This window comes from Boleophthalmus pectinirostris, unplaced genomic scaffold (assembly GCF_026225935.1).
Source record: "Boleophthalmus pectinirostris isolate CB_2022bp ecotype Guang Dong unplaced genomic scaffold, ASM2622593v1 HiC_scaffold_20, whole genome shotgun sequence".
Classification (NCBI taxonomy): domain Eukaryota; kingdom Metazoa; phylum Chordata; class Actinopteri; order Gobiiformes; family Gobiidae; genus Boleophthalmus; species Boleophthalmus pectinirostris.
This window is the reverse complement of record NW_026571153.1, coordinates 16,875,068-16,891,071: the sequence shown is the minus strand read 5'-3', so window position 1 is coordinate 16,891,071 and position 16,004 is coordinate 16,875,068. Positions and strand designations below refer to the sequence as shown.

The 16,004-nt window shown below is 37.5% G+C and overlaps 1 protein-coding gene across 1 annotated transcript in view; it reads right to left on the bottom strand.

The window, feature by feature from the left end:
* Nucleotides 1-2,484: 2,484 nt before the first annotated feature.
* Nucleotides 2,485-16,004, bottom strand: part of LOC110159309 (protein phosphatase 3 catalytic subunit alpha) — a 108,173-nt gene continuing 94,653 nt past the window's right edge. The window contains exons 10-13 of the mRNA XM_020923856.2: nt 14,796-14,867; nt 9,378-9,462; nt 8,300-8,397; nt 2,485-4,034 (exon numbers count right to left, since the gene is read on the bottom strand). Of these exons, the coding sequence (XP_020779515.1) occupies nt 3,835-4,034; nt 8,300-8,397; nt 9,378-9,462; nt 14,796-14,867 (455 nt within the window). The 3' untranslated portion in view covers nt 2,485-3,834. The remainder of the gene's footprint in view (nt 4,035-8,299; nt 8,398-9,377; nt 9,463-14,795; nt 14,868-16,004) is intronic.

Here is a 16,004-nt window from a genome sequence, read left to right as displayed (position 1 = left end):
AATCTTTCTATTATCTTCATCTTCTCTTTTGTTTCCAGCAAATGGTGTACTGTACTTTTTTCCTCAAATTCATAGCTTTTGTTCTATAGTATTTAACAGAGGTGGGACCAAGTCGTTGGTTTGCGAGTCTCAAGTAAGTCTCAAGTCTTTGACCTCAAGTCCGAGTCAAGTCCCAAATCAAAGACAGGAAAGTCCAAGTCAAGTCCAAGTCGTCTGCTTTGAGCTTCAAGTCATTTCAAAACCAAAGTACCAAATATAGCTTAGACTTTTGCAATTTATTTGACTTTTAAACAAAATTGTACTTAAAAAATCATGGTATATTTATATTTATAGTATATATATATAGTTGTAGAAATGCAAGCTTTTTCCATTTTAAATGTCGTGATAAGATCTAGGTGTGAATCATTACGGTCAGAGCAGAAAGAATTCAGATTTAAAAGTGCTAAATAACAGTTATTTTGTCATGTAGTCTGCACTGAAATGGAAGGATCATGTTCTATGTAGTTCCCTCTGTTGTTTTGTACTGTATATTACTGTAGTACATTTGAGGATACATCACAGTACTTCAGTTACATCCAAAGTACCAAACAGAGCAGTGGAAGGGACATGTTCCTGTTTATTCCTGTAAAATTCAGCAACACATTTATCAACTGTACAGAGAAAAGTATTTTCTAAAAACATATCTTTTTTAAGAAGCATCAAGTCTTCTCAAGTCACTGACCTTCAAGTCCAAGTCCAGTCTCAAGTCTTTGTCTACTTTATCAAGTCAAGTCTCAAGTCCTAAAAATAGTGACTCAAGTCCGACTCAAGTCTCACCTCTGGTATTTAATATACAGTGGTCCCAAAACAGAACCTTGTGGCACACCTAAATCAGTACCTGTCAGTTCTTGTGTGGCATCAAAAGTCAGAGCACACAAAGTTCGGCAGGGCATCTGGTGATCTCAAGTCAAATCTGAACACTACATGGCCTTGTGGTTTGCTATGGCGACCCCTAGTGGAAAAAGCAAACAGGAAAAACATTACTCTTACTCTGAATGAGCACTTTGGTTTATCACTACACATTCTTTCTGATACATACAGCATACCACACCTAGCCTGAGTGTAGCCTCCCTATATGATGTCAAACCTAAATAAACCATCTCCAGGAAGTAACATCGTATGCATGAAAACAGGAAATATGTGAGTTGAATGTCCACACAATACATTTCTGATTTGTTCCTGTCACATGCACAGATAAGAAAACAAAAATGAATCTGATTGTTTTGTAACCGGCCGCTGCTTTGCTGGAGAACACTGGCACGAATCCAAGAGGAGGAAAAATACCCACCAAGGAATGTCACTATTTTCCCACAAAAGAGGATAATAACCTTACGCAACTGACCCCATATTATTAAGACTAGAGATCAGATGTATTTAAGGTGTACTGTCCATCATTTCATTGTCTAGTCTCTGCCAAATTTACCTTATTTTTCCTGGAGCTGCCACCGGCCAAAGCCCTCCAAAAACAGGATGCCATCATGTACTTCCTTTCACTGGGACTTGTGCGAGAACGGAGTGTTGCAAAGAGAGCAATTTGAGAAAACGACACTAATTGAAATACCAAGAAGATTTAGTGATCCGTTTTCAGTACTGTAAAGTGATACTAATTTGAAATACAAGTAAAAGTTCATGTAAAAGTGAGGTACCAATAAATATAATTGTGATAGTTGTAGTAAGGGTTGTAAATCTACTCTTCCTTTCAGCTGAGAACTTCAAATAGGCTGTACTAGTTAATTATGTTTGCTGAGACACTTCTGTATTTTATATAACCAACTTTTGTTTTCCAAAGCGGAAAATCATAGATCTTAAAGTCATATTTGTGTTCACATATTCCAATCAAAACTTGGCTAAGTTGTGGTCCTTTAATCAAAGTAGTTTCTCAGGTCACTGGGAAGGAAACACCTTCACTTGCTAACTTGCCAGAGACTCATTTCCTAAAAACACTTTGTAATAACCTCAAAATGTCTCCAAAGTGTGTACTAGTTATTTTACTAAAGTACTAAACACCCAGTATATTATGCAGGTACAAATTTGAAACCTTTTTTTATTAGTCAATACAACTTCCTAACAGGTTAGTAAACCTTTCTGAATCCAATTTTCACCACATCACTTCATATTTAAGTAAACTCTTGGCCATGACTCCCCTGAAAGAGTTTTTTAATCTCAATCTAAATCTTTCCTGGTTAAATAAAGATTAAAAAAAGGAAGAAAAACAACAACTAGTGTGTACTGTTCTCTGTATAGTAGCAGTAATCCCCATGTACAACAGTACTTCATATTCAAGGAAACTACTGTGTACTGGTTCCTGTATGGTAGTAGTAATCCCTGTGTACCAAGAAAGTCCCTGAGGTATTTGTAGAGTTATATGCAGAAGATTTTATTGGACACGTTGCATATTCATGATGTAGTCTGTGGCACACATACACATAACAGGAGAGGTGCATCTCAAGTTCATGCACATTTTTATTGAACAGTTATATAAAATACTTTTCATAGTTGCAAGTGCATGCCTCATCTGCCAACAGTTTCCGAAGTTAAATTACAAAAAGCAAGGCTTCATGTTGTGTAGTGAATTACTTGGGCACTTAAGCAGTTCTTAAAAAAGATCTAAGTATTTTTTTTTCCTTGTTTAAAGTACGGAGCAGTATCAAACCTGTAACTGATATACAAAGCAGATTTCTAAATAATAAAGGACAATTCTGTGGCACAATTTTACAAAACAGAACATAAAATCAGTTGTATTTTTAAAACCTGGTATATGGACACAGCTAACAGCTAATCATGCATTTTGAGTTCCACATGTAATCACACAACCTCACAAGAATTGTCAAACATGCGTATTTGGACTGTGCACTGACAAGCGCCTGTTAAAAATACAATTTCCTCATCCATCTTTAGATAATTAAATGCTTCAATTACAAAAAGAAGGCATAGAGCGTCATGGTGGTGGTTGTTTAAAGTACGCAGGATACAGTTCCAGTATAGGTTCACTAAAGCGCAGTTCAAAACAGGCCTCCACAGCCAAACGTTTTCAGATGTTCTATTTCTGTCCTTTGATTTTTATAAAACATGCATAGGCAGACACTTTATTATTATTGTATTATTTTTTTTTACACAATATAGGTTCTCTATTTTTACTTTGTTCGCAATACTTAAAAAGAGAGAAATTAACACTCAGTTCCAGCAAGCCACAATAAATCTACCCCCCTCCCTTTCGAAAAGAGACAAAAATAAACATATTTGCAAATGATAGATAGGTAAATGTAAATTCCAGTTAAGAAACTCAAGAAAATAGGTATTCATTACCGAGTTATTTAGCCATTATACAGAAAAATCAGGTCAAAGCACACACCAAAAGAACCTGAGGTAAGCAAGAATATGTACAAAACCATAAAACGATCCATCGTTTGGCATTTCGACAACATTGCAACATTCTTTTTAAGACTGCCTAATTCATTTCAGAGCTATTTTATAAGAGTAGCAAAAAAAGTTATCAATAAATAGTCCTTATTTAGTTTGTACACCCTTATGTTAAAAACATGATCTCATGTGTCCTCTTAGTGCTGTATTTTGTAAACGTACAATAGTTAGTAAGAACAACTTTCCTTCTGTTGTAAATGGGTCTTTCAATGAGCGCTAACACGGTACTCTCTCTGTCTCTGTCTGACATACTGTGAGTGGGTCTGCCCTAAGGCCTGACCACATCCAATCAACCGGCGATAACTTATAGACGGACTAAACTAAGATCGAAGGCATATCCAGGGCAGCGGGGGCGCCCCCTGGAGGCGGGGCAGCTCACTGGATGCTGCTGCCGCTCGTGCTGCCTTTGGGCTCGGTGCCGTTGGTCTCTGAGGACAGGGCCTTGTTGAGGGAGTTGAGGCTGGCGTCTGACGGCAGGGCATCTCGGCGTGGGGGCATCCGCTCATTGATCCGGTCCAAACCTTTGGCCTCCTCGAAGCTGGAGATCTTGTGTTGTGGAGAGAAGCCCTTGATGGCTGTTGACACGTGAGAGAGAGAGAAGAGACGCATGTTCAAATGATCAGTCTAACTCTGGCTTGTGATTAACAGTGAGGGAAGTAGCAGTTCATTAAGGTCTGAATAGACTCATTTATCATCATAGCTGGATAAACAAGATTCCCCACATTCTTACCTTCTTACCTTGTTTTTTTAATGATTAATTAATTTACTGTATTCACAAATGTGATTAAACAGTTTGTGCTAAATACCTGCTACAAAGCACAGTTACTGCACTCCTTGTACTTCTTATACAAAACTTGAACAATAATCAATTGAATCCAAACTCAGTTGTTTAGACAAAGCATTATGAGAACGTATCATCAAAATCACACTGTAAAACATGAATCTACTTATATTAACACCGTTACTACTACCACTACTACTACTACGACGACACACATAAAGACTACTATGTCTAATGGAGCGACTACACAGGGGTCGACTCCCCTCTACTGTCTACCATGGGCCCAGGCCTCGGGGTGTGCAGGTTTGCAGAGTACCATGTGGAAGACACCATTTTGAGCATCTTTCGTTTTGATTATAAAATATTTTGAAGTGAAAGACATGAGGCAAAACCCCTGCAGACCCCATAGGTTCATGGGCAGAGTACATCACAGATTACTGAACCAAAAGAGGAAGAGGAGGATGAAGAATCAGAGACACTAAAGACAGAGGGGACACCAGAGAAGCCCACCAAGACATTCACTTCCACAGAGGACTGGACTGAGCCCACGGACACACACTACACCGGTGCTAAAACTGTGATGTCTGCTGGAGCATGCAGCAAAGAGCAGGGGCTGATGGGTAATCTGAGCCAGTCTCATGTGCGGGACTGGACTGTGTACTGGTCCATACATGTACAGTGCAGAGTGATTTGTATGGAGTTAGAGTTAGATTTGAGGGTGAATTGGGAGGGTTGCTGCATTGCGCGGTCAGACACAGGTTATTAGCAGCTCACAGGAACACGACACAGCAGGTCCACATGGAGAAGCAGCGTCCTCTATGGGGCTGGAGAGGAAGTACTGGACACTTCATGTAAATAGCAGCTGCCACACCACTATTTAGCTCGCAGTTGAGCTTGTTCTTGCGCTACCAGCAATGGACACCAAATCTTTTTAAGAAACTGTAATGAATTTGTTTCGCTACCAATTAAAAAGGGTTACAATAAAGATTAAAATACTGCAACAACAATGCACAACTGCTTCAGTCATTTCAAAGGGGAAATATGAGTGTTGGTTTCATAGCAAGAGCTGTGCTGAGTGAGAGCCGAGCAAGAGGCACATGTACTGTGTATCATAGAAACAGAAGAACAGGGTTTTCTGAATCATGTAAACTATGTAAAGTATGCAGTATGGAGCCATCAGAAGTATATTACTCATGTACAAAGTTGGGATTTCTATTAATGCACCAATAAATTACAAAAAACTAAATTGAAAGTAAGTATACTAAAGGGCCCATATTATGTTATTTTCTGATCTATGTCATAATATTGTTTCCTGATCACAAACATATCTGGAGTTGTGTTTTGTTTAATTCACACATTTTTAACCCACAAAACTCAGCATATTTATGCTGAGCTCTTCCCTCAAACCGAAAACCCTCTGTTCCACCTTGTGATGTTATGGTAATACAGGAAGTGCCCCACTGTGTTTTTAAACTCCATACACTTTCACTAGAATGATTTGGATGATTTCAGGTTTGGAATTGCTAATCTCTACTGAACAAAATCTTAAAGGTAGCTGTAAACTTGAACACTACCGCTTCATGACATCACAAGGTTGAAGAGAGTATTCTGAGCTATATTATTATACCTTTAACCATATAGCATTTTGGGCTTGATTATTATAGCCTAATAATAATAATAATAATGATGATCATGAGCTGAGGTTGGCTGCGGCTGCTGGGCCTGTCCTGTGGGCTCCTGGTGGAGGAATGGTGCTGGGGCTTCATCTCTCCTCTGGGCCCTGTGGCGGTTCCTGGTGGTGGTAGACGGCTCTCTGCTCCTGGTGTAAATGGCTCCTTTGATGATGCTTTCTCAACTGGTTTGCCTGTACTCAGCCTCACATTGTACTATGTGTAGTTTTATGTATTTTAGCATGTTAGTGTGTGTGTGAGTGTGTGTGTGTGTCTTGGTTGGTTGTGTGGGGTAGGGCAGGTGTGAGGGTTGGTTGGTGGGTGGAAGGAATTGTGGTCTTATTTTTAATCACTGTAAAGCACTTTGTGTTACATTTTTGTATGAAAAGTGCTTTATAAATAAAGTTTGATTGATTGATTGATTGATTGAATAAAGGATAAAACACAACTCCAGGTATGTTTTTGGCGAGGTAACGACATTCTAACATGGATAAAAACTGACAAGAGTAAATTTAGCGTAATACAGGACCTTGAGACATTGTGTTGTATGATCCATATTATTAGATATAACACTTTATCATAATTACGCCTTAAATAGCCACAATAAAGCACAAAGAAAAACTTTATAGAGAAGAATTCATAATGAACAAATAGTTTCTTAAGAATGATTCAGACTTAGTAACTATATTTAGTACCCTAACCCTGACTCCTTTAAATTAGTTTAAATCATTCTATTACTGAATCTATTAGTTCATTTATGACTTAAGTCTTTGTTTATGCTTTATTAAGACTGTAATAAAAAAATGTAGTTATTATAAAGTGGTACCAAGAATTTCTATAATTTCTATAAAAAAAGAAAAACATAACTTGCATTTTGACATTGAGTTGAATATACATCATTGTAAATTACAATGTAATTACACTTAGACTCAACAGTTGAAGCAGTGCCCTGTGCGTGCCCTCACTCAAACACAACGTGACCGCTGCGTCAAATGTGCGCTATGAAATCCTTCCCCTTTAAAACTGATGTGAGCAAAGGTTCCCCCTGGACGTACTTACTGATACTCTGTTCAAAACTAAAGCCACGGTTTCAGTCGCCCCAAACACACTCTACTCAAGCACCAGCGAGATGGATGGAAAGAACCCAGTGGAGCGCCCCCTGTCTATTGCTATGGGAAGCAACAGAAGAGGGTGGCCAGACCCATTTACCTTTTTCAGCCTCAATAGCTTCAATAGTAGCTGAAGGAGAAGAAGAGGGGGATTGCAAAACGAATGAGAGAGAGTGAGCACGTGTTTCATTTTGTCCCAATGAGCAGCAAAAGACAGCCAATGCCCACAACAACAAGTCAACAGGTTATGTCCACACGGTTATGACGAGGTGGGTTAGTGGACGAGGAGACAAGGAGACAGGGAAACGAGGAGACAAGGAGCGAGGAAGTGATGAGATCTATGTTGGAAATGTGTTTGACTGCAGCTGTGGATGTGGAAGAAGAGTCAATATGGAGGACAGAGAAACAGGGAGACGGAGCTACACAAGAAGACAGGAAGTACAGCCACAGAATGGATGAATAAATCAGTTTTATCATGGAGGAAATATTTGGGGAAATGAATGAAGTGAATACGTCACTGAATATTTTTGTGTCCAAAATGTTTAGATTTGGATGGGAAGGAGATTGGGGGAAGAGGTGGGATGAAGTGAAGCATATTTACAGTTAGCATAAAAATACTGGTACAAAACTGACTCCTGGATATGAAGTGATTGTAAGAAGTAGCTCTGAAAAGGTCTAGAGACTTCAAGAGTTTACATAACATGAAAGAGTTACAATGGGGTTGAGAGAGAAATATGTAAAAAATAAAATAAAATGGAGGGAAACCTTTAGATCTAAATATGACCTCAGTTGAGAATCACACATCGGGATATTTGCTTTTTTTGTCCACAAATTTATAAATGAAAGGTTGGAGATTCCAATTCTTCCTTGCAATGTCTCGTCAAATATCAGTTTGCAAGTGTGAAATTCAACATGGGAGAGTAAACTAAAGTCTTCATCGGAAAACAAAAACACAACATCGAAATACTTGCACAACTGGATTATACCTGCAGTTTCTGGGAGAGAGGAGAAAGAAAAACATACAACATTTGAGATAAACACGACAGGAATGGCAAATCGGAGTGAAGCATGTTAGAAGGGACCAGCGCGTGAAGAATTATGCTTATTTTGGGGAATATCTGAAGGTAATGTATACAATAAAATAACCTAAACATTAAGTAACACCAAACTCTGATAAGGCATTATTCTAATACGAGGTTTGCTGCCTAATAATTGACAAGTGTCTGCTTTTACGATCTGACTATAGTCGAGGATCCACGTTGTTATGGTGACGGTCTTACCATTTTCTAACTTCTCCTTTCCTCCAGACAGGACTCCGCTTGGTAACATGCCCGTGGGGGTCAGGCCCTTCAGAGTCAGCACGCTCTCACTCTCCTCTCTGCAAAAACACACAAACTATCAACTATCAAGATCATAAATATGCACTTTATATTATACAATAGGGATTCATTTTATTCCTGGACATCCAATGCAACAAAAAACAACAAAATCCAACACAAATCTTTATCAAAATCACTACATTTGAAGCTTTCTTACATCTCAAAATCTGTGCTAAATACTTTTATTTTAAGTGCATTTTTAATACTTTTTCTTAAACATATTGTTCATGTGACACTTTTACTTGAGTATTTTTTTGCTCCAGTATCTACATTTTACTTAACAAAACTGAGTACTTCTTCCATCACTGGTCTCAAGTGATACAATTTTAGATTCATCTTGATCTATTATATTTTTTGTGATCTAAACAATCAATCAATTAACAGAAGTCAAACAAATCAGCAACATAAATACATATTAACTCAAGACTTATCTTATTGTTTAGTACAATGGAATGAAGAGGAAAACATCTTTATTTATACAAATAAAAATATATATATCTTGTACAAAAGCAATTAAAACTCCATTAAAAGCATTGTTCAGACAGCTTCTTTGTAACCTTGTTGTTGTAACCTTGTCTTGGAACAGTTTTAATCTGCTGTTAATTAAGTGTGTATTACTTTATTTTTTTATTGTGAAATATAAAGTGTGTTATCAGAAAGTTATTCATTATAATTCTATGAACTACTTTTTAGACCTTAAAAATATTTAGTTTAAAAATGACAAGTTTGTTTATTTGATATAATGTTACAGCTCATTGTGAATGGCAAATTTTCAGCACAAATTATTTGAAATTACATTCAAGGAAACTTAAATAAACTGTATTCTGGTAACATTTAAGCATAAATAAATGATATGATGATTGCGATTCATTAAGTAAATAGTTAGCACTTACTGAAGTAGTAGAACATGCAGTTCTAGGGAAACTCTAGAAAACATGCCCCACACTGGTTTTGGTCAGGACATCCTTTGTGTGCATACCTGAGCACAGAGAATACCCTGGCCATCTTCCCAATGGCGCGGATCTTGTTGCGGATGACCTCCTTTCGGGCTGAAGCCGTGGCACCTGGAGGGGTCAAAGTTCAAGGTTCAGCAATGTTAAACAAACTGAGACTCAAACATAGCCTGTTGTGTGGGGAAGTGTTGGTCTTAAATCTATGAAGAGTTTCATCAACAAATATCAACTTCACCCAAGACACATTATAATATATTTTGGTCATTGTAGCTTTGCCGGAAACAGTGTGGCTTTTAAATGATCAATCTGACAGACAAACAGGTTATGCCAAGTCAGGTCAGTGGAGAGATGACCCTGCTCATAGAATACATGTAATCCATCAGATATTTGCTAAAATGTGCCTTTAATGTCTTGGCCGAGATTCCACATTTGACACAAAAACCCAGAAGAGCAGAAACCCAGAGTAGGACCCTTTGAGTCTTTTTCACATAATTACACTGCTGTCACCTTTATTTTTCATGACCAGTTTCATATTATAAACATTACATTATATTCTAACTGTTTATAGCTTCAAAACTATGATTTCAGTATATATATCATATGTAGACAATATATGGACCAGCTGTTTCTCAAATACCGTTTCACACGTCACTGCAATACATCAGAGCATTCCTTGCACTCATGCTATCTGTTATAACATGGGCATGTTAACCTTTTGCAATGTATCTCTTATCATGGCCCATACATGTGCACACTCTATCTCACTCTTCCTGTGTTGAGATCTGCTCGGGGTTTTCCCTCACAGTGGAAAGCTGATGTGCTGTTTAATTTTTTATTTTTTTTAAACGACAGAGTAAAGACCCCCAGAGATGTTACATGGACAATGAGTGGAGTATGAAGGAGGAGATGAGGTCGAGGTAATGGAAAGACAGAAGTTAGATAGGCAGTTCTAAGCTGGAACAGTAAAACAGTATATTTTAAAGGTGCATTGTGTAACTTTCCTGGTAGAGGGTCCGTCAAATGCTTTTCTCCATGGAGATGCTAATGGTTTGTCTGGAATGTTTCACAGTATGGTGTTAAACCTCTCTATCTTCAAGAAGATGAAAACAAGAGACCAAGTTACAGGTCAGATCTGTGGAGAGGCAACCCCACTTGTTGTTTGCAATAGGGGTGGGCGATATCTCGATATTTAAAATATATTTAGATATTTTTTAAACTCGATATGGATTCTGACATATCGTATATATCCATATAATGCTTATATTCAAATCTGATTTAGCCACTTCACTTGTTTGCCTTCTTTGTGCTCGCCCATGTGCACCCCCACCTCCTTGCCATGAACAGCAGACAGATGTCTACTGCCGAGAAGGACGAAAGTTGCTGCCAACAAAAACTTCTAGCACTACGAACCTTTTCCACCATTTACAGACTCAGCATCAGCAGCACATCCTCTGTCACACAGAGAACACACATATTCCACTGAGTCATGTCCTTTAGTCTAGTGCCTACAGTTCATGCAAATGGTCCATGCGGTTTTAAGTTTTGTTTCTGTAGAACGTAAACAAATGCTGCAAACCTGCATTAAACACATTATAATCTCAAACTGGCTGATGTGATTCTATATGTTGTAGTAATATAATGTTTATTTATGCCGAAGATTTTAATTAATAATCTGCTGCAGTGTAGAACTTAAACTTGTACAATAGTATTAGGAAACTCTGGGTTTGAGCTGCAGTGGATTGTGGGATACCTCAGAGGTCCTTACACTGGTTGGGAACATGGATCTATTAAAATAAGGAACCTTCCAAGCTTCCTATGGGAGCTCATGGTTATCGTACACTTAACAGAGTTAATGCAAACATGAACTTGAGTTGAGCTGTTTTATTTTTTAAAAGAAATAAGACAATATGTATTATTTCTTCCTTTATTTTACAGTTAAATTTGTGGAATTTGGCATATTTGTTTTTGCAGTTTCCAGTTTTAGGGGGTTATTTTTCCTGTACACATTTCGAGATATATATTGTATATTGAGATATAGAAAAATATATTTTTTGCTCCATATCACCCAGCCCTAGTTTGTAATTTCTTTGTATGTTTCTTTGTTTGTAATTTAAATGGCCAAATATTGTACATTTTGTCATTTGTGTTTCATCACTGTGTTTTCAAGGAAAATAATGCGGTTTAATGCAAATGTCGTGCAATTTTTTTACGTAATTTCTTACATTTAAATTTTTCTATTAATACTTGTGACAATTTTGCTTTTCACAACTGTAAAAGAGTGTATACAAATATTAAGTCAACAGACAAGTATAAAAGAAAGAGTGTATAAGCCCGGTTCAATATATGGTGATTATTTTGTTTATTTTATCCAACTGTTCTTTCCCAGCTGGATATGAGAAAACACTACACTACACTGCAAACTACATTTTAATTAACATTACTAATCCTAAAACAAGTATTGAGAGCACTGTAATAATAATATGTCTTTTGTCTGTTCAAATACTTTGATGCATTATTAAATTAATCCAAACTCATTTCTCATGCTCAGACCACCTACAATTTTCACTCCTCCACAAAAACGTATTGAAATATTAAGAGAAGATCAACAGTGAAAGCCAATACAGATGTTAGCTTTAAACAGTCGTATTAGTTTGAAAGAGAAGCAAAGGAGCAGGCATTTTCACATTGTCTAGTCTATCCTAGAGCATGCCGCTAATCCACTACAGTTTGTACCTTTTTTAGGGGCATATATTAGCTGTCCTTCTCATGAAAACACCCCCAGAAGAAGAAGAAGAGAGGAAGAAGAAGAGAGAGGATAGAGAGATCAGTGATGGCTGCAGAATGACAAGAAGAGGCAACAAAGAAGCACCGCACGAGTGAAAAGGAAAATTAAAAACAGAAACAATGGCTTGAACTTAAAAGTCTGTAAAACATAGAAAAAAAGAGAAGTTAGATGAAGCAGAACCAAAGTAGTGATCGTATGGACAGGTACAGTGAGAAGGCGTGAGCGAAGGAACAAAACAGAGTGAATGTCATCTTAAAAATGAAAAGGAAAAATAATAAGCAAAGAAATACAGTGGTGGAAAGTAGCTGAAATATGTGACCTTGTATTAAAGTCCAGGATTTTGCGTCTAGCATCATGTCAGCAGTATAATAGCAGCAGTAGAGTAGTAGTTGAGGAAAGAAAGTACTAGTATTAGTGGACATTTTATTTACCTTAATTTATTATTTTATTTTTATTTACCATTTTATTTTACCTTGTTAAGCCTACTTACAGTTGTACCATCAAAAAATAGAAATTTTGTAAAATTTGTTGCATTTTTCCAGACAATAATATTGGTCAATAAAATCTGTATTTTATTTTGGCATAAATGGCACGGAAGACACCATTCAATTGGTATTATACATGTATAGTTTTAATAACAATTACTACTCTGCAACTTATCAAATGTAAAATTGTGATTCCAAGTATCACTAAATTCAAGAACAAAAACTACCTTAAAGTGAATTGTATGTTCAAATATGTATGCTACACAAAAAAGTAAAACCACTTTTCTAATCTACAGCAGAGTCCTGCACTGGGTCGGGTAGATGCGGGTTCTATAATTTTACATGCGGGTAGTAATTACACACGGGCGGGTCAGGACTAAATCAAGACTAAACCAGGACTACACCAGGACTAATCTTGGACTTAAGAGAGAGAATCCCGAGCCCGTGGAGCAGGTTGTCTGCAAAGCGCGATCAGGCAACGGCTGCGCTTACCTCCGTAAGTGGAGCTCTGCGCCGGTCCTTTCACCCTCGGTCACCCGACAATCTATACTGGCACACTTCCAAGAGTCCAAGCTCATCCCAACAGTGAGTCCTGGTTCAGTTTTGGTTCAGTTCTGGTTTAATCCTAGTTCAGTCCTCCTGGTTTAGTCCTGGAGTCAGTCCAAGGTTAGTCCTGCGTCAGTCCTTGTTCAGTCCTGGTTCAATCTGTGGCATGTGTGACGCAAAGTTCGGCATCTTGTTCAGTGTTTCTTCTGCTCAATAAATAATCCCTGTGAAGTGATAACAGTCAAGTCGCGTCTGTGAATTCGTATTCGTACTGAAGTTTGATTTAATTTTGTGATTGTAATAGTTGAAGTTGTACATTTTCAGTTTGTATTCTGATAGATGCTTCAGTTAGAATGCTTTTATTTATGTGTGATTTATCACAGGTCTGGGCAGATGCGGGTTTAACTTTGATAAAATGTCAGGTTATCGAGCAGGTGCGGTGCTGTACTGTGCGGGTCTCCAAAAATGGACCCATGCAGGACTCTGATTTATAGTAGCTTTTAAAATGTGACTGTATACATTACATCAGTAGTATAAAAGTATTGCATGTATTCATGCTTACGTCACAAACCAGGAAGACGTTTGGAGTTTCCAGAGTACTTACAGACACTGGGCTCGCCGACCGACTGTGATAAAACCCACGCCCTCATCTCTTCTAATCGCATGTACACAATGTGCTTGGAGTTGTGTGTCAGTGCGGAAATGATAAAAACTGAGGTGTGGTTGGAATTGTTGATTAGCCGAACATAACGGAACACAACAAATGATATGTAGATGAAGAAACTGGGATATTTTCTTATTTTCCCTTGATTTTGTCAGACTTACTACCGTGAACAGAGCCTGCCGGGAGTTGCCATCACATGTTTCCAAACGTCTTTGGGGTTTGTGACGTAAGCGCGAACAGAGCCTATAGGTGAAATATTAATAGTAGTACTAGACATAAGCTGCAACTTGTAATAAAAGTTGTAGCAGTAGTAGTAGCAGTAGTAATGAACAGATCAGAAACTGTAGCAGAAATGTAGATCATACAGAGAAGCAAATAGCTGAAAGTACAATCAGAGGTAGTGATAGTACTAGTATGATATGTGGTTTTATTTGTTTAATTATTTAAACACTATAGTTACACATATTCAACAATATTTCCTCATAGGTCTTTAAAATCCACCACTGTGAAGTAGCTGCAACCTGAAAAGGTCATGAGCTCAGTTGGAGAGAGAGAGAGGAGCGTGATTATGAACTAATGTGACCGCTGCTGTTGATTTTCCGGGGATTGTCATCTTTTAGTGTTTGTTTAAAGAGACTCCGCCCCCTCTGCGCTGTTTACAGAGCGTGCCGTGTGCATAGTTTACACAAAGAAGAGGAGAAGATGAGGTCACTTCCTGTTTAGCAGCTAAGGGTGAGGTTGTCAGAGGAAGCTGCATTAGACAGGACCGTTAACTGGGAGTATTATGTAGTAAAATATGTGTCTCAAATTGATGAAAAATATTAAGTTTGCGTTAATTAAGCAAATTTTCAGTCAGAACATAGAAAAGATAAAGAGTGTAGGAGAGAAAGTGAAGTTTTGCGTTTGGTAAACGGCGACCTCTGCTGGATGAGAAAGGTACTACTTCTAAAAGTGGAAGTCTTACCGTCCAGCTCCTCGTCAGTCGTGAGTTCATCGTTGGAACAGATGCTCAAAACGTTCACAAGCATTTCGGTCACTAGGCAGCACAAAACAAAAGATAAGAATGAATCTATGACTATGACAAATCCAGAATGTACTTTTAACATGGAGCTAAAATTCCACAATTATTTATTTGTTAGAAGTAAATCCCTTGAATGAAGCTATAAATTATGATCAAAAGACATTCAAAACATTACTGAAATATTTACAATAACACTATAATTATTAGCAACAGGCAAATTATCTAATCACTAGGGATGTAACAATAACCAAAATATCGTGATATCATATCGTCAAAGTTCTCACAATAATATTGTTGATCATCACAATATATCGAATTACAAGTCTTAAAAGAGTTATGATGCAGCAATAGCTAAAAAAAAAAAGACAGAGGGAACTACATAGACCATGATCCTTTGCTCCATTTCAGTGCAGACTACATCAAGAAATAACAGTTCTAACACTTTTAAGTCTTAGTTCTTTGGATTAAGTCTTGTCAAGGCATTTTAAGAGGAAAAAAGTAGCATATTCACAGTTTTGTGTCCACAAAATATCGCAATAAATATTCTACTGTGAAATGTATATCGTGAAAACCGAGAAATTTGAATATTGTTACATCTCTAATCATGAGCCTCCCCACAATATTGTGCGCTTTCCCATGATATCGCAATAAATATCGTACCGTGAGGTTCATACCATGACGATATCATATCGTGAGACTTGGATATCGTTACACCCCTACTAATCACATTACTTTGTAATTTTGCAGAATTGTCTATTGTGCCTAAAGCACTTTGTTACCTTAATCACACACAAACAAAATTGCTATCCATGGATTTCACAATGATGAGAAGTTTAGACTGTTGCCATAGGAATGATCAAATACGGCATCTTTGAATGATGAAAAGCCTTCAAAATGTCACCCATAACAGGAATGGATTTCATGCTCAATATGGTAAGTTCAAAATGTTATATAATACTGATCGTTTTCACTCATTAGTGACTGCATAATAAATAGTTTGTGAAGTTTCGAAGAAAATCACTACTTTCTTAGATACCGGACAGTCTACTTCATGCAATCAATTCCAACAGTTCATTTATTCACCTTTTGGTCAAATGAATTATTTATCTCATCACAGTATATCAGGCTAAAAGTTTAAGTGCTTTGCTAAGG